The 27456-nt window shown below is 45.6% G+C and overlaps 1 protein-coding gene across 7 annotated transcripts in view; it reads right to left on the reverse strand.

The window, feature by feature from the left end:
• Positions 1-27456, reverse strand: part of LOC131583877 (rho GTPase-activating protein 7-like) — a 50301-nt gene that overhangs the window by 248 nt on the left and 22597 nt on the right. Inside the window, exons 1-12 of one of the 7 annotated variants that reach the window (XM_058848431.1) lie at positions 20593-20634; positions 20433-20472; positions 14539-14610; positions 12965-13046; positions 11558-11621; positions 9050-10401; positions 8529-8699; positions 7655-7814; positions 6147-6345; positions 4261-4483; positions 2448-2562; positions 177-255 (exon numbers count right to left, since the gene is read on the reverse strand). In XM_058848431.1, coding sequence (XP_058704414.1) covers positions 217-255; positions 2448-2562; positions 4261-4483; positions 6147-6345; positions 7655-7814; positions 8529-8699; positions 9050-10401; positions 11558-11621; positions 12965-13046; positions 14539-14610; positions 20433-20445 — 2490 coding nt within the window. In that variant the 5' untranslated portion in view covers positions 20446-20472; positions 20593-20634 and the 3' untranslated portion in view covers positions 177-216. Of the gene's footprint in view, positions 1-172; positions 256-948; positions 2049-2447; positions 2563-4260; positions 4484-6146; positions 6346-7654; positions 7815-8528; positions 8700-9049; positions 10402-11557; positions 11622-12964; positions 13047-14538; positions 14611-20432; positions 20648-27456 lie in introns of those variants that run through there. The other 6 variants (XM_058848433.1, XM_058848434.1, XM_058848430.1 and 3 more) reach the window with 6 other exon arrangements.

The raw sequence follows: 27456 nt of genomic DNA on the forward strand, positions 1-27456 counted from the left end.
AGCAGCTGCAGATAGAGGCACGCAAGTGGCTGTCAGCATAGCTCAGAGCAATTCTTGGTGCAGGAGCCAAAGCCCATGAACTCAGAACACCCAAGGGTACCTCCAGGAAAGCCTCCAGCCACCCACACTCCCAAATCCAATGATACTCTGATCCATAGTCCCTCCATCCACTTTACCTTAGGTGCCAGGTATGAGCAGGTCACCCAGTCTTTGATGTCATCTGTGATGGCGTGGGGAGGCAGGCAGCAGTTTTACCTGGAGGAGCAGGAAGCCCAGGGGAGGAGCAGATCAGTTAAACTACATTCCCTCTGAGGAAAACACAAGGGAATTGCCTTTCCCCTCAGCAGTAATGTTTGAATCCCTACAGAGTTGCAAACCTCTCTGCAGTGCATATTAGTCTTGGGCAACTACAAGGAGCCACAGCTCCTGCCTTTGCTTTGGGGTTGTTGGAGGCTCTGCTGTGAGCCTCCTAAAAAAACTTCCTGAGTCCTAAAGCAGCACAGAAATGCAGTTGTGCTACCACTGGAGACAAGATGTTGCATTGATGCAGGTGCTCACTGACATATTTATGTACATACATATTTATATAGATATAGATCTGTATATACAGATATAAGAGATCTGTATCAGGTTCTTCCATGTCCAGAGAGCTGGGGAGGGCTCAGCTCTCACAGCTGGACAGTGTCCAGTGCCTTGTGTGCTGGGAACCAGCTGGCACTTCACCAAGTGCAGACCTGTCCAAACGGGCTGAGCACAGCCCACAGCCCCAGCAGGGCTGGTGCCTGCAGTGACAGCAGGGTGACAGCCATGTCACATCACCTGCTGCTCCCTGTCCCCCAGCTGCACCCACACCCGTGCCATGGCCGTGCTCTCCCTGCTCCCAGGGCTGAGGCAGAGCCAGGCAGGGCTGGGCAGTGCCTCGCCAGCCAGGGCCCCATCCCGCCCTACCTGGGGCCACGCCGGGCAGGCTGGGGGTGGCAGTGGTGACGAGCCGGGTCCTGCACGCTCAGGTTCAGTGGCAGAAGCAGCGTCAGCCGCAGTCCAGTGGTGGCCACAGTGACCAGTCCAGGTCTGGGTCCAGAGCAGCAGACCCACGTGTTCCTCCAGGCACGGGCACGGCAGAGGCTGCCACGCTGAGCTGTGACCTCAGCAGAAGGGGGACAGCCCTCTCCAGGCAATCCCCGAGTCTCAGCACCAAATGCCTACCCTGGCACGGTGGGGTCACACCAGCAGGACCCCAGCACCCCAGGGAGAGGGGCAGCCCCACAGCTCAGGGCTGGAGTCAGCAATGGCCATAGCAGGGGTGTGTGGATGGTCTGTCTGTGCAAGGGTAGCTCAGAGTCCCCATGGGGCTATTCCATGGGAACATGCAGCCAGGAACAGGGCCAGCTCCCTGCTGCCAGGACTGACCAGAGGGTGCAGGGTAGGCAGCAGCGTCAGGGCATCCCAAGGAACCTCAGAGCTGGGCAGAGGGGTTCAGGCCACTGCTGGGGACACAGGGACCCAGGGATGGGCTGGGGGTGGAGGGGGGCACTAAAGAGCCCTGTGTGGGCTGGAGACTGGTGCCATGAAGGGATCAGAGCCCTGGGATCCCAGCTGTCCTGGGGTGGGGTGTCACTCAGAAGCCAGGCACTGGAATCAGTGCTGGGGGAGCCCTGGGGAAGGGCCATGTGTCAGTGCAGGGGAGCCATGGGGCAGTGTCCCCTGCCCAGACCAGGAGTTGAAGCAGAGCATGAGAAGGTCTGAGCTGAATGTTGGAGTGCGGACAGAACCCCTGAGGGTGTCAAGTGGGACAACAGGGCTGGCAGGGCAGCTGCCCCATCCCACACTGCTGGAGCTGGGCCAGAGGTGGCAGCCAGGGTCAGCCAGGAGCAAAGATCATCAGACACATCCATGGCGATGAGGTCCAAGGTAGAGCCAGGAAGGTGAGCCAGCAAGGGAGGTCAGGATCAGGTCCAAGGACAGCAACCAGGGTTAGCCACAGTCTAAGGATCACTAGGCAAGTCCATATTGATGAGCAAAGGCCGCGGTCAAGCTGGGAAGTCAGTCTGTGGGCCAAGGTCCAGGTTCAGATTACTGGGGTCAATGGCCAGGCACAGGCATGGCTGTTGCTCTGGCCAGGCCCCAGCAGCAAAACTTCAACCCATTCTCCAGCAGGGATGGGCAGGGCCTCCCAGCCTGGGCACATGGCAGCCACTGCCCCACAGGTGCTCTCTAAGCTGTCCCCATGGAGTCAAGCCCCATCACACTGGGGATGGAGTGGGGAATAAAGCAGTGCTCACAGTGACACTCGTTCTCTCTTTGGCAGCAGCAGGACTCCCACATGTCACCAGTGCAGAGCAGCAGCTGGGCTGGCAGGGACATTGCCCAGCTGCTGCTCCAAGCTGGCCACCCTCCTTCCCCCCAGGATGCCCAGAGCTCTTGCTTGGTGACAATGAGTGATGTACCTGGAAGAGCCTGTTGCACTCCATTATCATGTGGGCCAAGCCCTGCGTTGCTGCCAGGTTCTCGTTCAGCTCCCTCTGGTCTGGCTTCCCCAAGCTGCACTTCCTCTGGCTGGATCTAGGAGAGGGGAAGGTGAGAGGAAGGCTGAGCGAGCAGAGTGCTGGCAACCACACACAAAACACACTGCACTGAAGGACCTGCACATGGAGGGCTCATGCAATGTGACCACTGAAGGTCAGTTCCCTCCCAGCACGTCCCAAAGGTGTCCAGGGCACTACAGACCAGTAGTAATGGACACCCAAGAAAGGCAAGTCAAGGAATTTATTCCCCAAACACATCATTACACACTTGGCCAAGAACAACAATGACCCCAAGCTTATTTGTGTATAATCTTCAATATCAAGCTCCTTTGATACCTGCAAAGCCCATGTAGAACCTTTTAAATTCTTTGGGCCAAACCACACCCAACACATTTTAATAACAGTCCCCTCTTTTAATTCATGCTACTGGAATTACATCATCAGTCCTGGCTTCTGAAACTTTTATCTATGTGCATTCCTGCCAAATGGCTTGAAAATTGGGTGGAAGATAATAGTCCTCAGTGCTGCTCCTCAGAGTCAGACCTGTCAGCTTGAACCCTTTGAAGTGGGAACCCTGCACCAAGGCATTAATGCACAGTTACAGCAGAGCTAAAGCTTCAAAGCATCCTGGCTCCTAAACACTGACAACAAAGAGAAAACTCCATTGCTATCTTTGGTCCTAACATTTCAGAGCAGTGTTGATGTAAAGCAAAGAGGAACAACTCCCAGAGTGTAACTCCTAGGAGCTCAAACAGCACAGCAATCCTGCAGGACCTGCTGCTGCCGACATTCCATCGCATCCCCGGGTGCCCTGGCAGTGGCCCTGTGGTGTGCCAGCTCTGCACAGGGATGCCTGAGGCATTTTCTGATGTTTTATGACATTCAAAAGAAAATCCTTAGTGTTTTATTTCCCTTTCCCTGTGCTATCCAGAGCCTGAAAGATGCCAACAGCACATCTGACAGCTTCTGCTTTGGGACCAGCCCTCCCCTGTAGATCCCCAAGTGAGGCGTTCAGCCCGCTCCGCTGTCGGGAGCACGATGCTCCCTGCACAGCCAGCTGTGCTCTCCTGCCCTGATCCGTCTGTCCACAGCCCAGGAGCACGAGCAGAGCAAACAGCCCTGCCTCAGGAGGCCAGATAAGGCATGAATGCTCTCAGAGATTATTTGTCTACTTTGGCCCAAGGGCACCTTCCTCCCTGCACGTACAAACAGGGGATGTTATGCAACCCAGATACTTTTACTTATTTAGATAAATTTACAGAATCCCTGTGGCTCGATTTGGCAGGAATGATCCCCTTATCACCCAGCAGAACCAGTGCCAGTAGCTGCCTCAATCTGCCAGGTACCTGCAAGGCCTTAAGGCTGTACCCGGGCTCAGGTTGCCAGTGCAGGAGCACATTTCCAATGGCCAGCACCACTTAATGCTAGCAGTGGGCCACATGCTGGGCTCCTGGGCAACCAGGGGAGTGCAGCAGTGGTGGGGGACACACACAGACTGGTCAGGAACATGGCAGTGGGGCCTTAGCACAGCCCTCAGCACCGGGCAGTGAGCGGCCGCGTCGCTCCACGCACTGCGGGCAGCTCCTGCTGCACCCAGCAAACAGATTTAAGGCAAACCCCAGGGCACACACAGTCTACTTCCCCCTCAAAATCAGACACTGAGCCTAGGCCAGCTACAGAAAGCATCACTCCAGCAGGAACACTGTGGACAGCAGCAGTGCCAAGGTGCCAATACCTGGTTGAGGAGGAGGAGGAACTGTCCCTCCTCAGGGTGTTGAGGTGAAACAAAGAAGGCGCAAGACAGACAGCGATGTTGGTTGGGGTCATCTGGTTCTCCTCAACAAAAGCCACCACATCTCGCAGGAAGAACAGGAGGATTTTCAAAGCTTCTCGGTTTTCCTTTGGGAGAAGGAGAATAGCAGCCTGGACAGCCTGAAACTGCTGGTCCTTTGGCACATCTGAAAACATAAACCATGACAAAAATCACACGTTGTGACTTGCAGAAGCATCCATCAGCAGGTCCCAAGCAGGACACCGAGCTTGTAGGTTCAACTTCCTTGTCCCAAGCCCACAGCAGACATGGAAAGACCATTTTCCCATCAAACATGAACCATTCCTCCTACAGCCTGTCAAGTGCATGTTCACACCCAGGGATGCTGCTGCCTGACTTGCAATTTATCTTGAACACCATGCTAATGAACATATCCTGAACTGAGTTACAATCCAAATGTGGGCCTGCCTCCCCATAAAATATTACTCTGCAGTGATACTTTGGAGCAGGTAGCTCTGCTTTCAGCTTCAAGCACAAAGAGAACAGATGCTCTCAGATAATTCAGAGACCAGTGCTTTGCCAACAGATTTTAATTCACACTAACCCCCACTGAGACTGTCTGCCCAAACAGCTCCAGCAGGAGGGTGGGTCTGCTTCATCCTGCCACGCACTCCCAGCACAAAGATTTCCCCAATTAACACCACTGCAAAGGGTAGAAGACCACTTCTCCTTCCCTCCAGGTAGAAGCACATACATAGAACACACAAAACACACTTCTTGGTGAAAGCAGCATAATTCTTATCTCCAAAACAGTAATTTAATCTGTGCACTTGCTCCAGTCACATCTGGCAGAAGACAGGCAAGTGGAGTGAACAGAATTTGGGCATTTGCTGTTTCTTTCCCAAAACAAGAGACAGGAGGTAGACAGTGGCCAGATTACAATAATTTGAGAAAAACAGTTATACATCCTTTGGGTATGGGAATTGTAGATCTTCTTCCAAAGGAGAATTTGTGAATGCAAGAAGAAAACTTACTTCAAACAAATAAATCATTTTCAGAGAAAATTTTAAAACCCTGACAGGTGACAAAATCCAACAGAACTTGCATGAACTTATTCTGTACACAGAACAGCAGCTGCTCATTGACTTATGTCAATAAAAGCCACATGGGTTGGGCTGCACAACCAGTCCTCTCAGAAAGCTCACACTTTGTTTTCCAAAACCTTTTCGCAAAAGCAGGAGAAACTTGTCTGTCCCAACAACATAAACTTCAAGTTCCTTCCCCAATTCATCTGCTTTTGGAAAGTTAATTCCTTGAGGGCAAAGCACTAGAAATAGAACCCACTTAAACTGTATGAAATGCAATATTTCAGCTTTGTGTTTTCTTGGGTTTTGGGTTGAGTCTCAAGGACAGTAACAGTGTGAGCACAGGCAGAAAACTGCTGGCATTTCCCAGCTGCTTCAGTCTTGGGCACCTTAATAGAAAATGTCATCCATATATCAGCTCTTCTCGCTCAAGGAGCTATGCCATGGCATGAACAAGAGGACCAGGTTATTTCTTCATTTTGCATAGGGAAATGACTGTTTAAAAGCACAGTTTAAGGGGGCTGCTGCAGCGTTTCATCACTCTCATCCTTCAGGGAAGAGAATTTTCTGGTTCATAGGATGCAGATGGGAACCTCCCAAGTCCAGAGGCACAATGAGCTCATGTTCCCAGAAATGTCCTGCCTGACTTGTCCCCTCTGACTACAGAGGCACTTGGCACTAGTCCTAGTCTGGCCACTGCCTTGTACAGCTGGATATTAAGATATCCAAGGCACTGGAAAATGACAGCTTTTGGTTGGTACCTACATTGGTAGATGTGGAGGAAGGATTCACAGAGCCTGCTGGTAAAGATAGGCTCAGGAAGGTCTCGGAAATACTGCTTCACCATATCTGCCACGTCAAATGCTGACTGCCCTTCATAACAGACATTGTTTGGGTTGGTTTCATTCATTTCTCTTAAGGACAGAATCCTGGATTTAACACCGGATTTTCGGAACAGACCAACCTGTGGGTAAAAGAAATTATTAAAGACAAAAAGAGGAGTCACTGGGAATCAAAATTTTGACAAGTAAGTGATCCTTCACCTTTCTTGTAATAACAGATGTCCTACAGCAGTGGGATTGAACACCAAAATACTTTTGTATCTTTAGAAGCCACACAGGCATTTCCCTGAGGCAAACCATGCCTGATGCCCACAGAATCAGCTGTGACATACCAATTTTCATGTTTGTTTGGCTTTTGTTTAATACAAAAGTACTCATTTTGCATTTTAAAATCACTGCCATTGATGTATGTCTGTTTTCTTGGGCAGGCTGTATTTACACATGGCAACTCTAAGTTTCAAATTCACCACTGTGTGTCCATCAAACACGAACACACATCGAGTGCTGGCTTACACAAACCGACTTTGAGATCCCCAAGGCTGCTTGTAACACCTCATACATCTGATACATCTAATCCTCCCACAGGTTGGCAAAGGGCAGATGCCATTTTGAGGGAAATTTTGATTTTCTTTGTAATGTGATTGTCAGCTGAGTGAGATTTAGGAGTTTCCCATGAGCTTGACCCCACCAAAGCTCCTGGTGACAGTATTTACACTCTGATTTATTTATATGAACTGGATGCATACTATAAGCTCAAAATGAAAACCACTTGCATTGTCACTTCAAAGAGCTCACACACTTTTGCACTTTGGTGTGATATTATACACTGAGACAATGGCAAAGCAGAGGAAGAGAAGCCCTCTCTTTAACTAATATGTCTCATGTCAGAAGGTCTTCATTTCTGCAGCTGTGCTATGGAAATACCATATACAGCACACACTTCCTCTGCCAGCTCCACTTAGGGGATAAATACAAAGCTGAGCTGCAGAAAAATTTGTTACAGGCACTGCTGTAATGGTTTCTCTCTGCATTTCAGCTGAAACAAGATTAATTTTCACATTAGCTCTGGCACTACCAGCAGCCACAGAACAGAGGGAACAATGACATTGTCTGGCAGATTTGCCTCCTTGGGGAGCAGAGACATGACACCTCCCCAGGCAAAGCCAGCCTGACTGCAGGCACCAAGAGACACGAGTGCAGAGGGTTTCAGTGAGGGAAGGCACAAAAACACAGTACAGGGCTACAGGTATTCCCAGAGGGAATCAGCACTGGTATTTCCTCACAGGCCACCTGCTCAGATCTACACCCTTCTGCCTATTCAGAGCCTTAGGGGGAAAGAAAGTCCTTCACAACAGTATATGAGAGAGCCTGGTTCCCTGGAGCAGATCTGTCCATGGCCCAGAGCTTCTCTGGGCTGCCTCGAGTTCATACCTGGTCAAGAAAGTGGCTTCTCAGATACTCCAGGGCTTGCAGGATGCCATTGGGCAGGGGGTGGCTTGTTCGCTGCACATTCAGAAGTAAAGGAACCCCAAACACATTTTTGTCCTTGTAGTCTGAGGCTTTTGGTTTTTTTATAAACTTTGGTATGGTCCTGGAAACGAAAAACAATAGTTGCAGCTTACTAGGTGTCCAGCACTTTCCAGCTGCTGCTTTACACTCATCAGAAAGGGCTGAGCTGTACCTTGTCACTGCCCCAAATTCTGCCACACACCTGTACACACAGCATCAGGAGAGAGAGAAAATCAGCAAAGGCAATTACAGGGATGACTTCCTCATTTCATTGCTGAAATTAACTTTAATAAAGCATCCTCATGGGAAATGCATTCCATCCCTTTATGGCACTGTAGGGTTTTTTCATTCTTTCTATATTCAAGTACCAGCTCCCTATCACAAAATGCTGACTGATATACGGAAGTCCTCTGAATGTCTGAATTTGTCACTGGTTTAGTTCAAACAGACACTCAGGGCTGAAGGGCTGGATTCTCATCAGCCCAGCCCTCTCTCACCTCAGGTCCCACAGTCCCTGGGATGGTCCTCTGACAAAGACCTGAAAATGGGCAAATTTAAAGAGAAACTATGATGTGCCTTAAAATCAGTAACAGCACTACCAGCAGCGAGGGGCCAAAGTACAGCCCACAGCAGAGGAAACCCTGGAGCCATGGAAATAACCATGAAGCTGCTGGCAGTTTAATAGCATGAAATTCTTCATGTTGAACATGTGCAATGTAGGCAGACAAGGAAATTCAAATGCTTACATCAACTCCTCACTTTCCAGCTCAGGTTGCTTTAATACCAGACAACTTACCAGTTCCAGCCCTGCTTACTGGAAGGGGAATATCTGTCCATTAAAGCTGTGAGTCTCAACAGTGCCAGCTTTTGTGTGCGGGCCAGCTGGGCAGCTGACTGGCCATCAGTCTGAAGGGAAAGACTTTCCAGGTTCACACTCTCTTCCACAGACCAGTGCTGCTTCCCGGGCCTACAGGATAAAAATTGTTTAAGCTTAGGACCATTTCCACCATCCCTGTGCATCTGTGAAGCAGCCAAGACTCTAAATGAGCTGCATTTATCTGCACTCAAACAAGGTACTTCCCCTCCAGGAGGGCCCCTGGCAATTCCAGCTGTTTCCCTGATTCCCATGCCTGAGTGCTGATGCACATTGTGAGTGTCCTGCTTACAGCAGAGGTCAGATATTGGTACCTGTGGAGTGGAACCTGCCACCAGCAGTGCACACCCTGCTACCTAGCACAGACTTCAGAACACTTTGCTCTGGCAAATCAATGGTATTTTGAGTGGACAGAATCAAAGGCAAACCCAAGGATGGCTGACCTGTTGGTGTTTTTAGAGTCTGTGATGTATGTCAGGTCTGCAGAACCAATCTCCTTGCCCAGGCCACAGCTGCTCTCTCCCTCAGCCTCCCCTGCTGTCTTGTCTTCTGAGCCCTCTGTGTCAAGAGAGCTTTCTTTTGGGGAGGGTGGATACAAAGAGGTCAAATCACTGGCAAAGTCAGAATCCCCATCATCTGAGAACTTCTCTGTCCACTGATCAACCAACTTTTTGAGACCATTGACATCTGCTATGACACTGTTCAGTTCTGAAAAAACATCATCATCACCGACTTGTGCTGCCTGCAGGCTCTCCAGGTCAGTGTTGGGCATGTTGTCATACACACTCAGCCTGTGATCCCTGCCCGACACGGGACTCCTGGGGGCTCTGGGATCCTTGGAACCGCTTCTGCTCCGGCTCCTCCTGCAGCCATGGAAACTCCCAGTTCTCCAGTTGACAGAAGAGCTGTCTGCTGGAGACAGGGAGCTATCTGTAAGTACTGTGGGGAAAGTGCCAGGTTTATGGCCTTGTGGTATCTGAAACATCTGGTTCTTTTGTAACATCGCGTCATTTTTAAGGTTCTGCTGGGATAGATCACTCCCCAGCAACATCTTGCTGGAGTCCATGTGCTCTGCATATGTCCCCCTTCCTTCACAGGGGCTGCCTGGTTTTGTAACAGGACTTGGAGTGTTCCCTGTGCTGCTATTTACAGACTGATTGCTGCTATTGCAGCTCCGGGGAGAAAAGGAAGAATTGTTCTTTGTTCTGATGCCAGAGAGGTCAGAAATATTTACACAGTTCAGCATCTTCATCTTTTCTTCATTAAGTCCTTCCAGAAGAACAGGTTCACTTATTATGGGTTTGGCCTTTGACTGACCACTCCTTAAATTGCAGCTCCTTAAGTGCAGCTTCTCCATTTTCTTCAGGAGGCTCTTCCTCTTTTTAGATGGTGATTTATCCAAAAGCTTCTCCTCACTGCTGATACTTAAAAATTCACTGGGGGGAGGAGAGCAGCTAAAAGCAGAGTCCAGAGAAGGTACTTTAACTGAGGAACATCTTGAGGAACTCGTGCTGGTTTCCACATCTTCAAAAGGTTTTTGGGAGTTAACAATGTCACTGTCGGTACTGCTGGTGCTGTGAATTGAGGACACATCATGCTTCTCACCATGATCCACAAAGACACTGTCCTCACTGTGGATGATCTTCAGTATTGGACTGCCTGGGGTGGAGGCAGCAGCACCTTCCTCTGCTGGAAAAGCTGCCAGGCTCTCGATGCGAGACCAGCGCTGACTGCACCTCTCATAGGCCCATCTGTCACTTATTGCACAAGGTTCATCATCTTCAGAGTCGTCACTCTTAGAAGGAGAAAAAAAACAAAACCAGTTCAAGGGCAAAGTTTGGCAAATTTTAAATTACAAAAACCATTTTAACATAAAAAGGAGACTTAAATTTTCTGCCAACCTCCAAAACCCCCAGGACCAACACAGAGAAATGTGACCATTCAGTCACTGAAGATCTGCCCTAAGTTAGTTGAAAAACATGCTGACAAATGATGCCCAAGCATGCTGACAAATCTGGGAAGTTTACCGCAGGAAAAGGTGATCTATTTGATCTAAGGATGAAAAATCCTGTTTTGTGGTAAATCCAAGGGTTTTGAAAGATAATCATAATGGGTTTACACCGCCTCTCCTAAAGTCAAACAAATCACACACTCTCACACTTCTGTGACCAAAACTCATGCATCTTCAGGCAAAGAAGTGTTTAGCTGTGGAACTGCAGCAGCATCAGTATCTGTGGTACCCTTTTGCAGCCCTCAGCCTCCCTTGCCACCTGTCCCAGGTGCCCCCTTTGCTGGATTGTCCCCATTCTGAAACGTTAGAGATGGGAGCCTCCTGTCTCTTCTCTGTGGGTTCTCTTGCCCCATTCTGCCCTGACAGAGCAGAACTCTCCAAAACCCAGACATTTTCCCAGAAGATGGCATTATTTTCTGGCTAGTCCTGCAGTTAATCCACGGTGGCTCAGAGGTTTTGCAGACCTGGTGCTGCCCAGCCAAGCTGTGGCCACTGCTCTGATTTAGCTGCAGCAGCAGAGCACAAAGACAGCACAGCTAAAACCTACCCAGCTTGTACTGGCTGAATATTTGGATTGCCCTTTTAATTTCTTTGTTTAGTCACTTTCAGCACTTAAATAAGGTCAGGAAAGCAATGATAGCCATGTTGAGATGGGGCTTTGAGGCAACTATTGGATAGTAACGTGTCAAATCAAATTTCAAAAGTGTTTCAAAAGTCACCCCTAACATACCTTGCAAAGTTTCAAATGTTATGTAGTTGCAATCTCCACCCCTATGTTTTCTCAACATAAAATGCAAATAGCAGAGCTTTGTGGGATGGAACAGAATAGAAAGGAAAGTTCAGAAATTGCTAATTCTTCATGCACTTTTAAACCCAGGTGTTTGATACAATAGCTAAACACATCTTTAATCAGAACAGGAACTGTATGTTACAGACATACCCGTTTCCTATCACGGCTTATTTCCACTTTCATTGATGCATACTTGTTCAATGTGTTCAACCTTCTAGGGTTTGAGAAAAAACACAGGAGTTTTAAATTTCAACTATTTTATTTCTTGAAAACAAACATGCACCAAACTAGTTGTGATCTCCTACCACAGAGTCTTCATTATTGTCACAGACTGACATTGTGTTAGAGGCTCCCATACACTGGTCCCCAAAACCAGCACCAATAACAACACCATGATGTTCACACTTCTAATTCTGCCATCTTAAAGCTAGAGAAGACAACCATAATTAATAATTTAATTTTTAAAAATCATATTGTTAGCCTTAATGATTGTGAAGAGCTCTATATGGATTTAAGATTTTGAAAATAGATGAAACTCTGTGTGGGCTTCTTGAAAAAGAAGTTTAAAAATCAAGATGTTAGCCTGTATCCCTGAAAGGACTGTATTATCTATCATTTTAATTAAAGCCTGTGGAATCAATAAGGTCCCAAACTAGTCAATCAGTTGTCAAACAATAGGTGGCATCAACAGGGGGCACACTGAGAGTCACAGGGAGCACTCAGGACAGAAGTGATACCAAGAAATAAAATATACCCAAAGTTCTTTAATATCTGCTGTGCTTTAGAGATGTGTGTGTGAACAACTCATCCTGGTGCTCTGGAACAGGCAGAGCTGGAACTCAGGTGACCTGACAGGACAGAAAAGGACCAGACCACTTCACCAGGAGAGGAACTTTCTAACTGTTAGAAATCATAATTTTTGCTAAAGAAACTCTGCTGAACAATCTCATAATGAGAATTCTTCAGTAACTGCAGTACCAGCTGAAGCAGAAGCCTCACACTGTCCTGGGACTCTTCCATGGGGAAATTCCACAGGCCCTGACTTGGCACTGACAGTGCAGGTTCACTTGTGTGCTCTGAACAGCTGTGGCCAAGCAGTAACTTCAAATCAATGCCTTTGCTTCTCACTCAAGAAATATTCAGGAAAACTGAACAGATCTCATGAAGATAATTTTTTTCTATCTGCTGGAACAGAAGCTGGAGGAAATTCCTGCACTCCATTATACATAATCCTAGAGAGCAGCCTGCCACGTTTGCAAGGAACTGGTTATTTTTAATCAGCCTGCAGCCATTTCACATTACAAAAAAGATATTTGATGCCCAGTATAACATCCCTGAGAACTTGGCTGAAGAGGAAGTGCAAACATGTGCTTACTTTACCTTTTAATTCCTAAAACAACCAACTTCAGTGGCACTAAACTATGTGTTTAAAGGGTTTCCTTCAGTCACAGATTCGGTGACTTTGTTAGTCTCTGACAAAAACTGAGGTGTGAAAAGATGAGCAACAAATAACTGTGGGGCCTGGGGTATCAAAGATGATTCATGATTAATGTTTACCTGAACAGTGATTCAATCGCATCTCCATCTAAAAATTCATGATCTCTCCTCACAGCTTTTACATCAATGGGAAACTGCATATCTGTGAACAAAGAAGTTGAATCTGAAATCTGAGTTGTAATTGCAAAGACTTCCAATTTTGCAATTTATTTATGGCAGGCAAAATGAAACCACTCCTATTTCTATAGCTGTACATTCATGCCAGCATCCTTCCAGCAAGTGAGGATCAGTTCCTTAGGGCAAGTGGAGAACAAATGTAGGGATCTGCTTGCTGCTGTTATTGCAGGTGGACAAGCCCTTCTGCACTTCCAGGAGCTTGTAGTCACCAAGTACCATAGACATGAAAAGCAAAATAACTTTTAGATTTGCTTTGGTTCTCTGCACCTTCAACAGAATAAAGCTGGGATTGTTTTACAGGAGCCTCTGCCATGGTGAGGTGCAATGCAGCACATGAGATGCACTCTGAGCTCTAGGGAGCCTGACACATCATGCTGGGCTGGAAGCTGAAGAGTTCAGTGTTTCAGCTCCTGAGATTCAGCCTTGCACATGAGGGAACCACTGAGGTCCAAACATATTTTCTTAGCTTATTATAAATAACTTTCTTAGCTTATTTTATAAGCTTAATTTTCCTAGCCAGCTCAGGACACTGAATAAACAGCAAGGTAATGCAAAAGATTCATTTTCCAGAAGCATGGCAATGCACATTTCCAACAAACAGCTTATAGAATAAAATCTGCTGTAGGCAGACAGGAAGCATTTCCAGGTTTCATGGAATACAGCTTTCAAACCCAGCTCCATGGGCTTGATTTCAATTTTTCAGTGACTGGAGGAGGTGGGAATGAGAGCAGTTAATGCTGTTCTTTAAACTGTAGTTCTTTGATAAAATCTCTCTTTAAAATAGATTAGCTTTTGTTACTTTCAATGTTTGTAATAAAAACCATATTTTAGAGAAGAACAGTTTTAAGGTATATGCACAAGCGTGGCCTGAAAAATTATACAAATTATCAACAAATCCATGCCTTCTCCTAAGAAATAAGCACTCTTTGTAAATTTATCAACATGAAAACATGCTGAAATTTCATTTTTGACTGGCTGGCCGCTGCTGAGTATTTCTTCTGTATATTTATAATTGCGAGATGACTTTTTCCAACATTCTTTTTCAAAACACCAATAAAGCAATCTCACTCAGACCACAGGCTGGAGAGCCTCAGAGGAGGTTTGGTTGCAATCAGTGGTTGGAAACATCACTTCCAGCACTCCAAGAAAAAGAGCCTGAAAAAATTATAAGCAACTAAAAATAACAAAAGCAGAAATTTGACTGAGTTACAGTCTAGCAATAGGAAAAGAAAACCAGGGAAGATTTGTCCCTTTATAGAATTCTACTGAGTCCCTGCTGAGATCTCCCTTCTGCAAGAAAACACACCAGGCCACTGCTTTTCTACAGGTTTGCATGAAGATATAAAAGAATTTGGAAGTGCTTCCATCAAAAGTGTCAGGTTCGGAGATATATTATTTATGTAAACAATTCCACTCGAATTCAGTGTCAGCTGCTTGGCAAGTCTTTGTGATCATACCTTCAAACAGCTGAGCATACTGGGGAAATCCAGCAGCTCTCAGCCAGTCGCAGGCTTCTCTGGCTTCAATTTCTGCAATGAGAACACACAACTGTTCATGGACAGTGCTCACCAGAGTCAGTGATAAGCTAATTTCACCTGGCACACTCCCTGAGAATCTTGTATGTTATTGTTTTGTTAGGATAAAAAGGAATTGATATTAATTAATATCAAATAATTAATATTAAAAAGGAATTGTTATTGCTAAAAAGGAATAAATCCTTGTATCCAATGCACTTACATGCACATAACTCTGCAATAGTCATTCCACCACAGGAGAGATAAGCAAGCACAGGAGAGAACAGATAACAGCACATAGCTGGGATGTGACACAGGGGGGTAAATCAGCTGTCCCTGAGCTGGGGGCAGTGGAGCATCTGCTGCAGCTCAAAATGAGCCACCAGAGCAGGGTGTGGGACACACATCTGTGCCCTCACACGGCAAAGCCCACTCGAGCATTCCAGCACTGAGAGATGGTGATAACACACAAACAAATCCTATAAATAAACTTCAAATTCTCTCACTACTTTAATAACACTGGACACAGCCTAAGCATTCCCAGAACAAGAGTTCTCAGGAGTACCTGTTGCTAGGGTCTATCAATATTTATTTCCTTGCCAACTACCTACGCAGCTTGGCAGCCACCGCAGCACAGATGTCAAGAGCTGCTCACTGTGACAACTGGGAAAGGCCAGCTCTGCAGCATTCCCAGAGACACTGAGCAGAACAGAACCTCACAGAATCACACACCAGGCTCCTCAAAAACACGAGCAGGTCAGCATGAGCACATGTCCTCAGGCTCTAATCTCTGCCAGCGCTGGGAATGGCTGGGGCAGTGGAAGAGGATTCCCAAACACTTTCTCTAGGTCTGCCTGCACTCCTGCTCGTGTTACACCAGACACCAACCTAAAGGCAAAGACTTCTTTGAAAGGAACATTTTTGAGCTGTCTTAAAATCCAGCATGCTCAGTAGAGAGAAATGTTTTTAAAGCACCTTAAAGTGTGTCATGATAGGCCAGAGGAACAGAACTGTTCCTTAAAACTATTTTCTTTACACATACACTCACAGATTAGGATTTCAAGGCACTTCACATACATACCTGTTCAAATTCACTTTTGCTTTTTGCTTGCTTTGCTCAGACTTCTCAATTGTAAGTCATCAGTGCAATCAGACACCAATGAAAAAATCACACAACTTCCATGATTTTATTTTATACTTAAAATTGTTTCTGTTATCACTTAATCAAATTGGGCAATGCCATTCTAACAGAGGCTTCCCTGCACAAAACTGTATGGCTTTTTCCATCTGAGAATAAAGTGATGCCACAGGAAGACCAGGATATTTTTACACAAAACAGATGCATGAATCTCTTCTTTTTTCACACTGCAGAACAGAAACTAATTTCTTCTACAACAGCCTATATACACTATGCCTATATTTATTGCTATACTTAGTGCCACAATTTATCATAATCTTTACCACAACACAGCATTTACTGGAGACAATAAAAGACAAGCATTGTATTTACAGTGAAAAAAGGCAAAGAAAAGCTATTTGTGGAGAAGAGCTGGGAGGATAACCAGTCTAATACCAAAAGTCTTCACAAGGACAAAGTGATTTTCATTTAGAAAAACCCAATAGATTCACACAGCCATCTCAGCTGCTGAGAAACTTTAGCTCTCCTCATTCCTCAGCCTACTCAGCCAGAGCCTGTGCACAGCAATCCTGAGCTCAGACAGGGACTCTGGAGAGGCTGAAGCTTCCCCAGTTCCTAACACATTAAAAGCACAACTCCATTTTTAGACCAATCCAAACCATGAAAAGTGATGCAAGAAAGAACAGAAAAATAAAGCAGAAAAATATTTTGCACCTATTGAGGATATTTTCAATGAATATGACTGAAAATGTAACAGCATTGTCACACTTACAAGTGGCCTCTTCCATAGAACAAGGAGAGAGGAGCTGGGAGAATTTTCCTTGCTGATGTACATCTTCAGGCCTTTTAACATACCTTTGCACAATCACAGGGCATGTTAGATTAGATATTAGGAATAAATTCCTCCCTGTGAGGGTGGTGAGGCCCTGGCACAGGTTGCCCAGAGAAGCTGTGGCTGCTCCATTCCTGGAAATGTTCAAGGCCAGGCTGGACAGGGCTTGGAGCAACCTGGTCTAGACAAGAGTATAACAAGTTTTTAACATCTTTTGGGTGCTATCTGCACAACTGAAAGAGCAGAGCAACCCAAATGTGTCACCTCCCTCTCCTGAACTGATTTCATAATTAAGCAGATGAAAAAAAAACAAAAAAAAAACTCCTGCAAAGTTTGGTATTCCTAGTTTAGAGGCTGCCTGCAACTTTTCCATGCCAAGCCAGCTATTTCCCCATGGGCTATGGGTGGTAGGTTACTACCAGATGTTTATGAGAAACAACACAGAGAACACAGCCCGTGCCACCCTTTGGCTGTAGGGTGTCCCACAGGCACGTTCTGTGCTGCAGCCTCAGCCCAGTCCCCTTGCAAAGATCATTCAGAGTCTGCCTGTGCCAGCAGCCCAGCACACCTGCCCTCCTCTGCTGCTGCCCTTTCCCCACTGCAGCCTCCTCCTCCATCAGCTGGGCTGTGCCCCCTCTCCTGCAGCCCCTGTGTGTGCCCACCTGAGCACTGTCCTGCACACACACACCCCTCAGGTACCTGCAAACCAGCTGCTACAGTGGGAATTAAATCTCTATCAGAAGGAACAGCAGCGTTAACCACATTGTTTGCAATAAGGGAAAGACATCTGTGCTGAGATTTGGGCATTGTCTCTGAGATGTTTTCCTCACAAGAAGCAGCACTTCCCTAACAAGGCAGAGGCACCAACCAAGATCAGTGACAGCTGTGTATCAGCTAAACTTCAGGTGATCACAAACTTCAGCTAAAGAAGAACATCAAACTGTATTTAAATTTTAAAATATTCTAAATAAAATGTGAGAATATCAATTTCTATTTCAAAGCACCAGCACAGTGAACCTTGCTGCCAGAATGCAATGTTTCAGTTGCTGCCAAAGCAGGAGACCTCTTCCATTCCCCAACTGTGAGTTCCTACCCCTCCTCACCAACACCCTGAGCTGATGCCAGCAGGTCCTGTCAGCCAAACTGGCAGGAAATGAGTCACTTTTGTTTGGCAAGATGAGATTTATGAAGTTTTAGCTTTCTGAATTTGCTACCACATGTTCTAATAAGATCCAGTGACAGTACAAGGGCAGTGGTGGGTCCATGCAGGGAGGGTTGTGGGAACGTGCAGCTGCCTGCTCAGGCCAGGGAGCTCAGCCTACTGTGAAACCTTTACCTGAATGTATTGATTTTCATAGAGATGTCTCATTTTAGGTCTATTTCAAAGCCAATTTTTTAACAGATTTTTAAAACCAATGCATTACTTTATCTCCTCCAAAATAGTTTTCCAGTTTCAACAGGTAGGAATCACATGGTGATCAGGACTTCCTTAATTAAAGGGATTTTAGCCTGAATGCCTTCCAAAACCATGGCAGGAAGACGAGGAGAGGTTTTCTTGCTGTTTGCAGCACTCCTGCATTAGTTACTGCAGGATCCTCCTTGTCCCCTTCTCTGTAGGATCCAAGTGCAGTGCTTGTGGCAAAGAAAGGATTTCTGGACATGCCCAGCAGACAGGAGAACAGAACAGAGGGTAGGACTGACTCCTCACTTTGCACATTGCACCACTCCGTAATGAAACAGGAAAAAATCCAAAGGATTCTGCTCTTTCCCAACCTCTGTCATTATACAGGAAGACCTTTTTTATTTTTCCTCTAAATGGCAGTAATGCTCCTCAACAGCCACAGCCAAGCAGTGCCCAGTGCCCACCTCAGAACCTGCCTGATGTGCCCCAGCAGGGCCAGCTGTGCCCCACAGGGGAATGCTGCTGCCTCCTCCTGTCACTGCCACCCCAGACTGCCACCCCCAGCCTCTCCAGAACTCTCTCCAGAGCCCATGAATGCTTGGCAGCCTCATGTCAAACTCTGCCACACATTCCTCCTACAGCTCAGGAGAGCTGGCTGTGAGCTGGCAGGTCCTTTACCCTGACTTAGATCCTGTCATTCCCGGCTGTGCTGGCAGTGGTGGAAGCGACAAGGGGTTTTTCAGGTTCCATTTGGACATCAAGTGATGAGTTTCCCATCACATCTTTCTGGTTTGTGCATCTTCCTAGGGCTGTAAGAATTGATGTAACTTCCCTGTGTCTTACAGCTGCTAATGAGGCATTTCATTTTACACATATCTGTGAAAAATGCATTTGCTGTGCTAGAACTGATCTCTGGATGACGTTCAGAACTGCATTTTACCTGTGACAGGATTTTTAATAACTGTTTTTATTTACATTATATCCTTTTACTTGAAAAGGGAGTTGGAACGTGATGTCTGCTCTTTGAGCTGAAGGCTCAAATGTGATGTTTTCAAAGTAGGGTGTTTGCACTGACCAAGACAAGCAGTCAGGGACTTGTAAAACCATCAAACTCTCCAAGAGCTAAGATGGAACATAAATAAGTGGAAATGTTTATTCTGTTTTCCCTTGTGCAGTGCAAAATATCAAAGCTTAATTGTACTTTACTAACCCACTTAAGTAAGAGGGGGGGAAAACAAGAGATTATAGCTTGGAATTCAGCCAGGATAATTTAGGCTCCATGCAGATAGTGAACATAAATGTCTGGAAAATGAAAAGGCCAAGATATTTGTCCTTTCATTCCTACTTTACTATCATGCTGGTGTTTTGGAACTGCAGCCAACTCTTCAGTTATCACAGCTGGGAACTGCAATGTATCCCAGAACTTTGTGGCAACCTCAATTGCATCTTTATCCAGCTCCTTGGCATCAGCTCCCAAGCTGATAGTAAGGTCTTTACTCGGGTCCTTGTCATTTGCCTCCCCTGTTGGTTCCTGGGACCCAGACAAGTTTAAAGGCATTTTCTTTGCAAACCACATTAACTGGCTTGTCAGTGCTGGCTGATCTTTTAATTGCTTCTAAATACGTTAGAGAAGGTAGTGCTTGCTCTACAGGAATTTCAAAGGGCTCAAGGAAAGTAGGTACCAGTTAATTCACATCAACTTTAGGAGAAATAAGAGTATAACTCTCTAATTTCCAATCCACACTGGAAAATCCTTATCCAAATAAGTGGGTGAGAGAGGGGATTTATCTCCCTGCAATCTAATCCCAGATATGTTGCTTCACTGTGCTGCAGCCCTGCTGGCTGTGCAGTGAGAACAGATTCCACATTTCTCTGACGCAGGAGCTCCTTATGGATGTTTTTCCAAGGGACCCTTGTACATGATTGAGAAACACTTGTTGCAAGATTCCTGGGAGGAATTGTAGCAGGGAGGGCACTGCCTGCTGCCTCTAGAGCCAATATCAATAAACCTATAGCACAGAAGTAACCCCAAAACCAGAGAGCTGTCTGTGCTCTCTCATTGCACAGCACTAAGTTTTCTTTGATTATACAAAATGCCAATGACTCCACAGTGTGTGATACAGGTTCAATCTACATGTAAGGAACTATTTAACCCACCAGAGACTGCCCAGGAAGCTGTTGTAACTAAAAGCAAGCTGGATAATTGGCCTTGCCAAGGCTGTCCTGAGCCTGCTGAGCCCAGAGCAGTGGGCAGTACTGGGTCACTCAACCCTGATGGAGCATGCTGATACTCAAAGATAAGCAACAAAGTCAGACAATCTACCTGGAACTTTCCAAGTGCATCCAACAAGTCAGCAAAAGCAGCAGCTTCTGGAAGAGCATGATCCCAAGTGGTGACAGCTGGAGAGCTGCTGTCACACTGACCAAGCAGTGGTAGGAAACAGCAGCACCCTCTGGATCCTCACCTGGGGATGTCATCTGCCACAGCACCCACTGGATCCTCACCTGGGGATGTCATCTGCCAGAGAACCCACTGGATCCTCACCTGGGGATGTCATCTGCCACAGCACCCACTGGATCCTCACCTGGGGATGTCATCTGCCACAGAACCCGCTGGATCCTCACCTGGGGATGTCATCTGCCACAGCACCGCGCCCCGCCGGCCGCTGCAGCCGCTCCGCTCCGCTGGGACCGCCCTTCTCGGGCCGGGCTCAGCCCAGCCCAGCCCAGCCCAGCCCAGCCCAGCCCAGCCCAGCCCAGCCCAGCCCAGCTCAGCTCAGCTCAGCCCCGCTCCGTGTCCCCGGGTCGCGCCGCCCGTGTCGCAGGAGGGGTGTCCCAGGTACCTGCCCGTCCCTGCCAGGTGTCCCTGTGTGCCCCTGGGTGTCCCTGGGTGTCCCTGTGTGTGTCCGTGTGTGCCCCTGGGTGTACCTGTGTGTGTCCCTGCCGGGTGTCCCTGTGTGTCCCTGTGTGTCCCTGTGTGTCCTTGTGTGTCCCTGTGTCCCTGTGTCCCTGTGTGTCCGTGTGTGTCCCTGTCGGGTGTCCCTGTGTCCCTGTGTGTCCCCGGCTGTTCAGAGCCGCTATCCCTGTGCCCCGCACTCGCTCAGATGTCAGAAGGCAAATCGCCATCCCCTGGTTCCCTTGCTGGCTTACATCCATGTTTTAAAGTTCTGCCAATGTCATTCCTCAAAGTTTTACAAAATCAGCTACTTTTGTTGTTTTTTTTTTTTTTCTTTTTCAAATACACAGAACTGTGCTACCTCTACCCTGCACTAAAATAAAATAAAATAAAATAAAATAAAATAAAATAAAATAATAAAAAAAATATGGACTGATGCTGCATCTCAAAAAGGAGAAGTCGTGCCCCAAATCACAGGAGGAACAGAGCAGAGCTGGGATTCATCCCTAAAACCGACCTCTTATCCCCACTACCAATGGTGTTTTGCAGTGTTGTTTTGCAGTGAGGTTCCCAGCCACAGTGGTTTTCATGGGTCAGACAGAACCTGGGCTTTCACTTTGTTTAGATGGACTTAGTCTAGACTAAAAAGGGTTTGCGGTCTGAAAAGCTCACACACAGCTGAGGAATCAATCTGGGTGCTAAAATCATATTAGCATGTTTTTCAACCTCTGCCACAGACTGCACTTCTTTGCATTTGCTGCAGCTTTGACTTTCTGCTTTTAATGATGCAGTACAAAATCCAGTAGAAAACCATGATCAGTCTTTGCAGCCTGAGCAATCATCAACAGGTACAGAGTAGCATGTAGGCTGGTCTCAGAAGAACATATCAAAGGTTTATAATTATTTCTTAAGAAGTTGACATTAAATCTCTAATAATTTTACATCTTCTGGACTGTCAGGCATTACATTTCAATAAGGGCAGATGGATGCTGTGTTAATTGACAGAGGTTGAAAGATAATTCAGACTCTGTGAAACACTCCAGGAAGCCAGACCAGGCTCTAAATTTCTGTAGAACAAATTCTTGTAGTGCTTAGGCTCTTAGAGTGTGGAGCCTAAAAAGCAGCAGGAAAAATAAGAACTTGAATGAAGTGGATAAGCAGAAATTTTTTAATAAAATAAGAATTAGTGTAGATGAAGAAATCTTCTTTTTCCTAATCTCATTTAGGAACATTATACCCTAATGAAATTATAATTTATGGGTGTGTTCCATTATCACTAGCTTTCTGTATAACAACCAAATGCAAAATTTGCACAGACCTATGATTTATTTTTGTGCAATTGCTTCCTAAATGGATAAATTGTATGGCACAATGAAAAAGATGTTTGATATTTGCACTAGGTGACACAATACAAAAGAAATTAGGGTAGTGTGATATATGGCATTAGCTATGATTACCTAAGAAAATGCTTTTTGCCAGACCCACCCAAAGCCATATAAAAAGTACACACCCTGCTCTGATTAAATTTGCAGCTATGTGCTTGGATTAAGGAGACAGAATGTATCATTTAAATCTCGGGATAACATCACTACACTGCTCCCATCCCATAGAAATGCTCCAACCAGAGCATGCAGTTTCTCTTTCCCACCCATTTTCCTTTGGGCATTTCCCATGAGCTGGCAGTGCATAACCCTAAAATGCTCATTTTTTTTTCCTCTTAAAAACAAACTACCATCAAGCTCCCTGGTGTTGTGTGGGTTACCAGTCATGAAAAGACCCACATAACATCTTAGGGGTGAACTCCCTCAGTACAACACAGCATTCAGTGAAGAATTTCTGAAGGCTTTCCAGGAAGGAATGAGATTCCTGCATTTTGATCATTTTGTGTATCCTATAGGACAATGAACCCAGGGAATCCTGGCATCTGCCTCTCACTAGAGGAGGTCCAGCCCACACACAGGAAGCTGACATGCTGGAGTAAAGGGTGTGTGCAATAAGGATGTCTCAGCTTCAGAAGGGCCATTTGGCTATTTTCACATGTCAAACCCTCCACATCCCTGCCTGGCTGGTGGCTTGTGGGGCTGCTGGTGGAGGTTCCCAAGACAGAGAGAAAGACAAGAAAATGTTTCCTGCTCACCTGGGCTTTTCAGTTCCCAGCTCTGCAGCTCACCAAGGACCACATAATAACATTTCCAGAGCCCCAAAGCTTATACCACTGTTTGGGACTGATGCCTGGAAAACAGGGTCATTTTCCCCAAATGGTCTTTGTTGCTTGGTTTCCTATTTTCTTGAACCCTCGCTGGAGGCTCTCCAGAACCCTTCTGACAGGCTTCCTTCCAAGCTTTGGCCAAACCCCTGCCTGTAGGCAGCACATGCAGGGATTCTGCCCACAGCAAATCCAAAACAGTCACATCCCACCTCACTCAAATGCAGTGAAAACAATCCTAGAGTGGGTCATTTTAAACAACTTCACAAAGTACTGCATGACCAAAATTAAATGGTTTTAGAAATGAGCCTGTGGCTGCTAAATCCCTCACTCATGCTTAAGCAAAACACTGCAGAACACCCAAGTCACCAAAGTTGTTTCAGTCACTGTGCCAAGCAATGGAGTCACTTCCCATTAAAGCCAAGCTCCCTGCATATTTTAATTCCTGTCACTGGAATATTTCCCATACATTTACAAGAGATCACCTCACTTCTTTCTTCCCCTCTCTCCCTTTTACAACCTCCCTCAACACTTTTAATGAATCAAAGCCGTGTGACATTTCATTTCTAACTTTCTCTTGGTAAGATCCCAAAGTAATTATTTTCTATTTTCTTCTCTGATGATCTTGAGTTAACATAGAAGATCAAGGAACCTAACTTCAGCTGTGACTATACTAGGAGGCATCAAGAAAGACATTTCTATGGAAACAAGTTGTTCAGAGAGAAGCCAAATGATTAATTAACAAGTTAGATCAATTGGGAGGAAAAATGCAGAACAAAATACAAGCAATACATTGAGATAGTTAAAAGAGGGGGATGTTAAAGGTGGTGAGGAATAACTGTCAGATAGAAAGAAGAAAATTAATAAGCTCACTAGAAAAGGACTTAAAAATAATTAGATGAAATTAAGGAGAAATATAGATAGGCTAACAAAACCAAAAATTCCTGAGAAGGAAATCCATTGGTTGAAAAGTATTTTTCCAGGGACAAAGACTGAAACTTTATCATCTATGACACAACAGAAGTTAGACAAAGTGCACATACATGTATTGCAGGGAAAAAGATGTAGGAGCAGAAACATGCACTGTGTCACTGTTTTTCCTCTCCTGTGACAAGAGTAAGCTGAATGAAGTCTTTAACTTTTTTTAGAAAGAGGAAAATAATGTTGTTAAATATAAACTCTTGGATATGCTGAAGTGCTCTTGAGGTGAAGTCAAAACATAAACCCATCATATTATAGAAGTAGCATCTTGTTACCACTCTGGTCTTCCTGTCAGAAAGCAGCTGTGTGAGAACAGAACTATGAGAAAATAAGCACATTCAGTGCTCCCCTGAAATTAACAGCAGGTTTTTTTTCCCTGAAAGTAAAAATAAAATGGTTTGGGTCCAAGTCATTCAAAAAGCTCTTGGATTACAGGAAGCCCATTCTCTTGGTTTGTCCCTCTGCAGTCATTCAAAACCATTTAGACTTGATATTCCAGGCTTCTCCATCAAAATATTAAAACACTATTAAAAACTCTCAAATGGTTTTCATATTTTCACCACCTCCCAATGAACTTTGGCTACTTTCACTGGGACATTCCAGTGAAACCTGCAGCAGATAAAGCATTATCCCATTTCCAAGTTTACTTTCACAGAGCTGAACTCTAGAAAATGCTGCTGTGGATTTTGGTCCCTAACGGGATCATGTCGTCATTAATTCTGATTTTTATATCTTCCTTTCTAAACTGAGCCTTCAATTAAAAGGTCACAACAACACAAAATGGTAGAGAATTACCCATACCCTACCATCCCTTACCTCTTCTGGAAATCCCTGCAGAATAAAACCCAGGGAGAATTCCCCTTCTAATACCAGATAACAGAACTGAGATTCAAAGACAAACCCTTTTTAAAAATGGAGATGTAAAATGTCCTGTACCCCTGAGAAGTCAGTCCCTTTATATGGCTGTTTACCTGCTCCCATGATAATCACAACTGCTCCATGTTGTTATGAATGAAAATATTGTGGAATTTTTGCTCCAGGAAAACAACACAATGTTGCCTCAGCCAGCAGGTGTCAATTGATTTGATCTTCCCTCCTTGAAATTCTGATGCCCCAATTTCCATTAAAATTGTGTAAAAATTCTCATTAGAGCAGGTCAAATCTCAAGCTGGAATTTAGCTTTTGCCTTCTGTTGTTAAAAGTTAAGTATTTTTTTAGAGAGGAAATGCTATGCTATCATGATGAATTCCAGGGATTTTCACAGGAACTTGTAGGGTTAGACTAAACAAATTGAAGAATTCTTTCAGAACTATTGACATTCCTAAAATGTGGGTGAGAGAATGTAGAAACAAAACCCATAACTTTTTATTTCATAGATTCACAGAGACTGTTCAACATGAAAAAGCTCAGGAGAAATGTAGTGGGAGCATGAGCTGGAAATCTATGTCCAATGTTCAGGGAACAGAGCATGGAGGAGTTTAACTAGTGCAGGGAACAGGGTACCCAGAGCAAAATCACAGCTCTGAGCCCCTGCCAGCCAGGAAAAACAAGCACAGTAAGCACTTTGATTTTCTCAATCACTTAACTCCTTCTTCTATCTCAAGAGCCACTTAAAAGCAAAGGTGACACTGAAGGCAGAGCCACCACACTTCTGAAGTCTCTACAGGAAAGCTTTGACCTGCAGAGCCTTGGCCAGGGTTCTTGAGGAGCAGAGCAAAATCTGTGCTCACTACCAGACCTTCCCAAGGACAGAAAGTGCTTGATCAATAGCACAGCCTTGGAGGCTTCGTTTCAGTTCTTTCTTCCAAAATATAGTCAATGTTTTGGATAAATATAACTGGACTGAAAGAATACTGCAACAAAAGTTCAGGTGAAAGTCAACATCTAACTGCTGAAGCTTAAAAAACCAGTTCTGCATAGGTTGCAGAAAAAAAAAATTGCTTGTAATCTCTTACATTTCCTACTCCCAGTATTGTCTCAAAAAGGTTTTGTCATCTCTTTTATTAAAATGCATTTCTAGAATCATAACAGAACTTGGGCTTGGTTTATTTATGCTCCAGCAAGAGCAGGCCCTTGATAGTGGAATGAATAAGCTGCTAAAATGGTCCTGAGGAAGCTTTTAGATTGCACCTGCTTATATTTGGACCTGAGATATTTGGGAATAGATGACTCTTACCTCTGCACCACACAGAGGCACTGTCAGTAATGCTTGGTTTTTTAATCAAAGTAACATCTTTTCAGAAATGTTCATTCATCATTTCAGAAAATATGTGTTTTCAAGCAAAGCAGTCCAGCTACAATCTGCTACTCTCCAGAGTAAATTTTTGAGACTAATGTTCCTTTTAAGGAAACTCTTGAGGGTTTTCATGTGAGGAACAAATCTAAGTAAGTCCCTGCCTAACCAGCACGTGTCCCAGGCATTAGTGAACACAGTGTCCCGCCTTGGACAGTGGTGGTCATTGCCAAAGACATTACATGATGTGGGAGAGCCAAACACATGGGAGCAGACAGAACATCATGACATATATGAAGTTCCTCTACCTAATACGTGTGGAATGGTATGGAAAAGAAAAGTATCTTTAACTGCTCCCACATAAGAAGCCACAGATTTTATCTGGCTTTGATTCCCAAAGCCTTGTTTCACAGCACTCTGCCCACTGTCTGCTGTGGTGGCCTGGGCTGTTCAACATGGTTATTGGACATGGAGGGAGAAGTTGGGCACTGAAGCAGCTCACCTCTGTCTCAACACTGAGACACAATCTGCAGGCAGTGATGTCCTCTGGCTTCTGAAGGGGTTCTGCAGGCCAGGCACCCCTGGGGGAGCTCATTCCTGCTCGGAGTGACTGTCAGTTCAGCAGCACATAAAGGGAACAAACTCACCAGGATATTTTCTACTGTTTAAATCAATAAACCCAGGCTACCCACTCTATGTCTTACCAGTGCCATGGATGGGTGATCTGTTCTAGAAACAACACTTTGACACTTGAGAAATAAAACTCTTTGCATAAAATAACCAACAGGAGTCACCTCTGTGCCTCTGTGTCCCTCTGATGGGTGAGCAGGTGTGAAGTTGTTCACAAACCTGCACTGAGCTGCTCCTTTCTCCAGCCAGTGCAGTGTGAGCCAAGTACCTTGGCACAAACAGGAACCCTCCCCTGATGCAGCCCCACCATTTCACCAGGGTTTGAGTTTGGTTTGCAGGGAAACAGTGTCACAGAGGACAATTCCTCAAGAGACCTCAGTGTGCCACCATCCCTGGCTAAGGAGGTGATGTGACACAGAGACTGACACACAGCTCAGCCCTTCCCTCTGCAGATCAGACGTTGTTGTGACACTGCTGTGAACCAAGACTGAATGAAATGGGATCTGTATCCAAACTCTGCATCCTCTTTCAGTTGTGCTTCTT

The sequence above is a fragment of the Poecile atricapillus genome, chromosome 13 (assembly GCF_030490865.1).
Source record: "Poecile atricapillus isolate bPoeAtr1 chromosome 13, bPoeAtr1.hap1, whole genome shotgun sequence".
Classification (NCBI taxonomy): Eukaryota; Metazoa; Chordata; class Aves; order Passeriformes; family Paridae; genus Poecile; species Poecile atricapillus.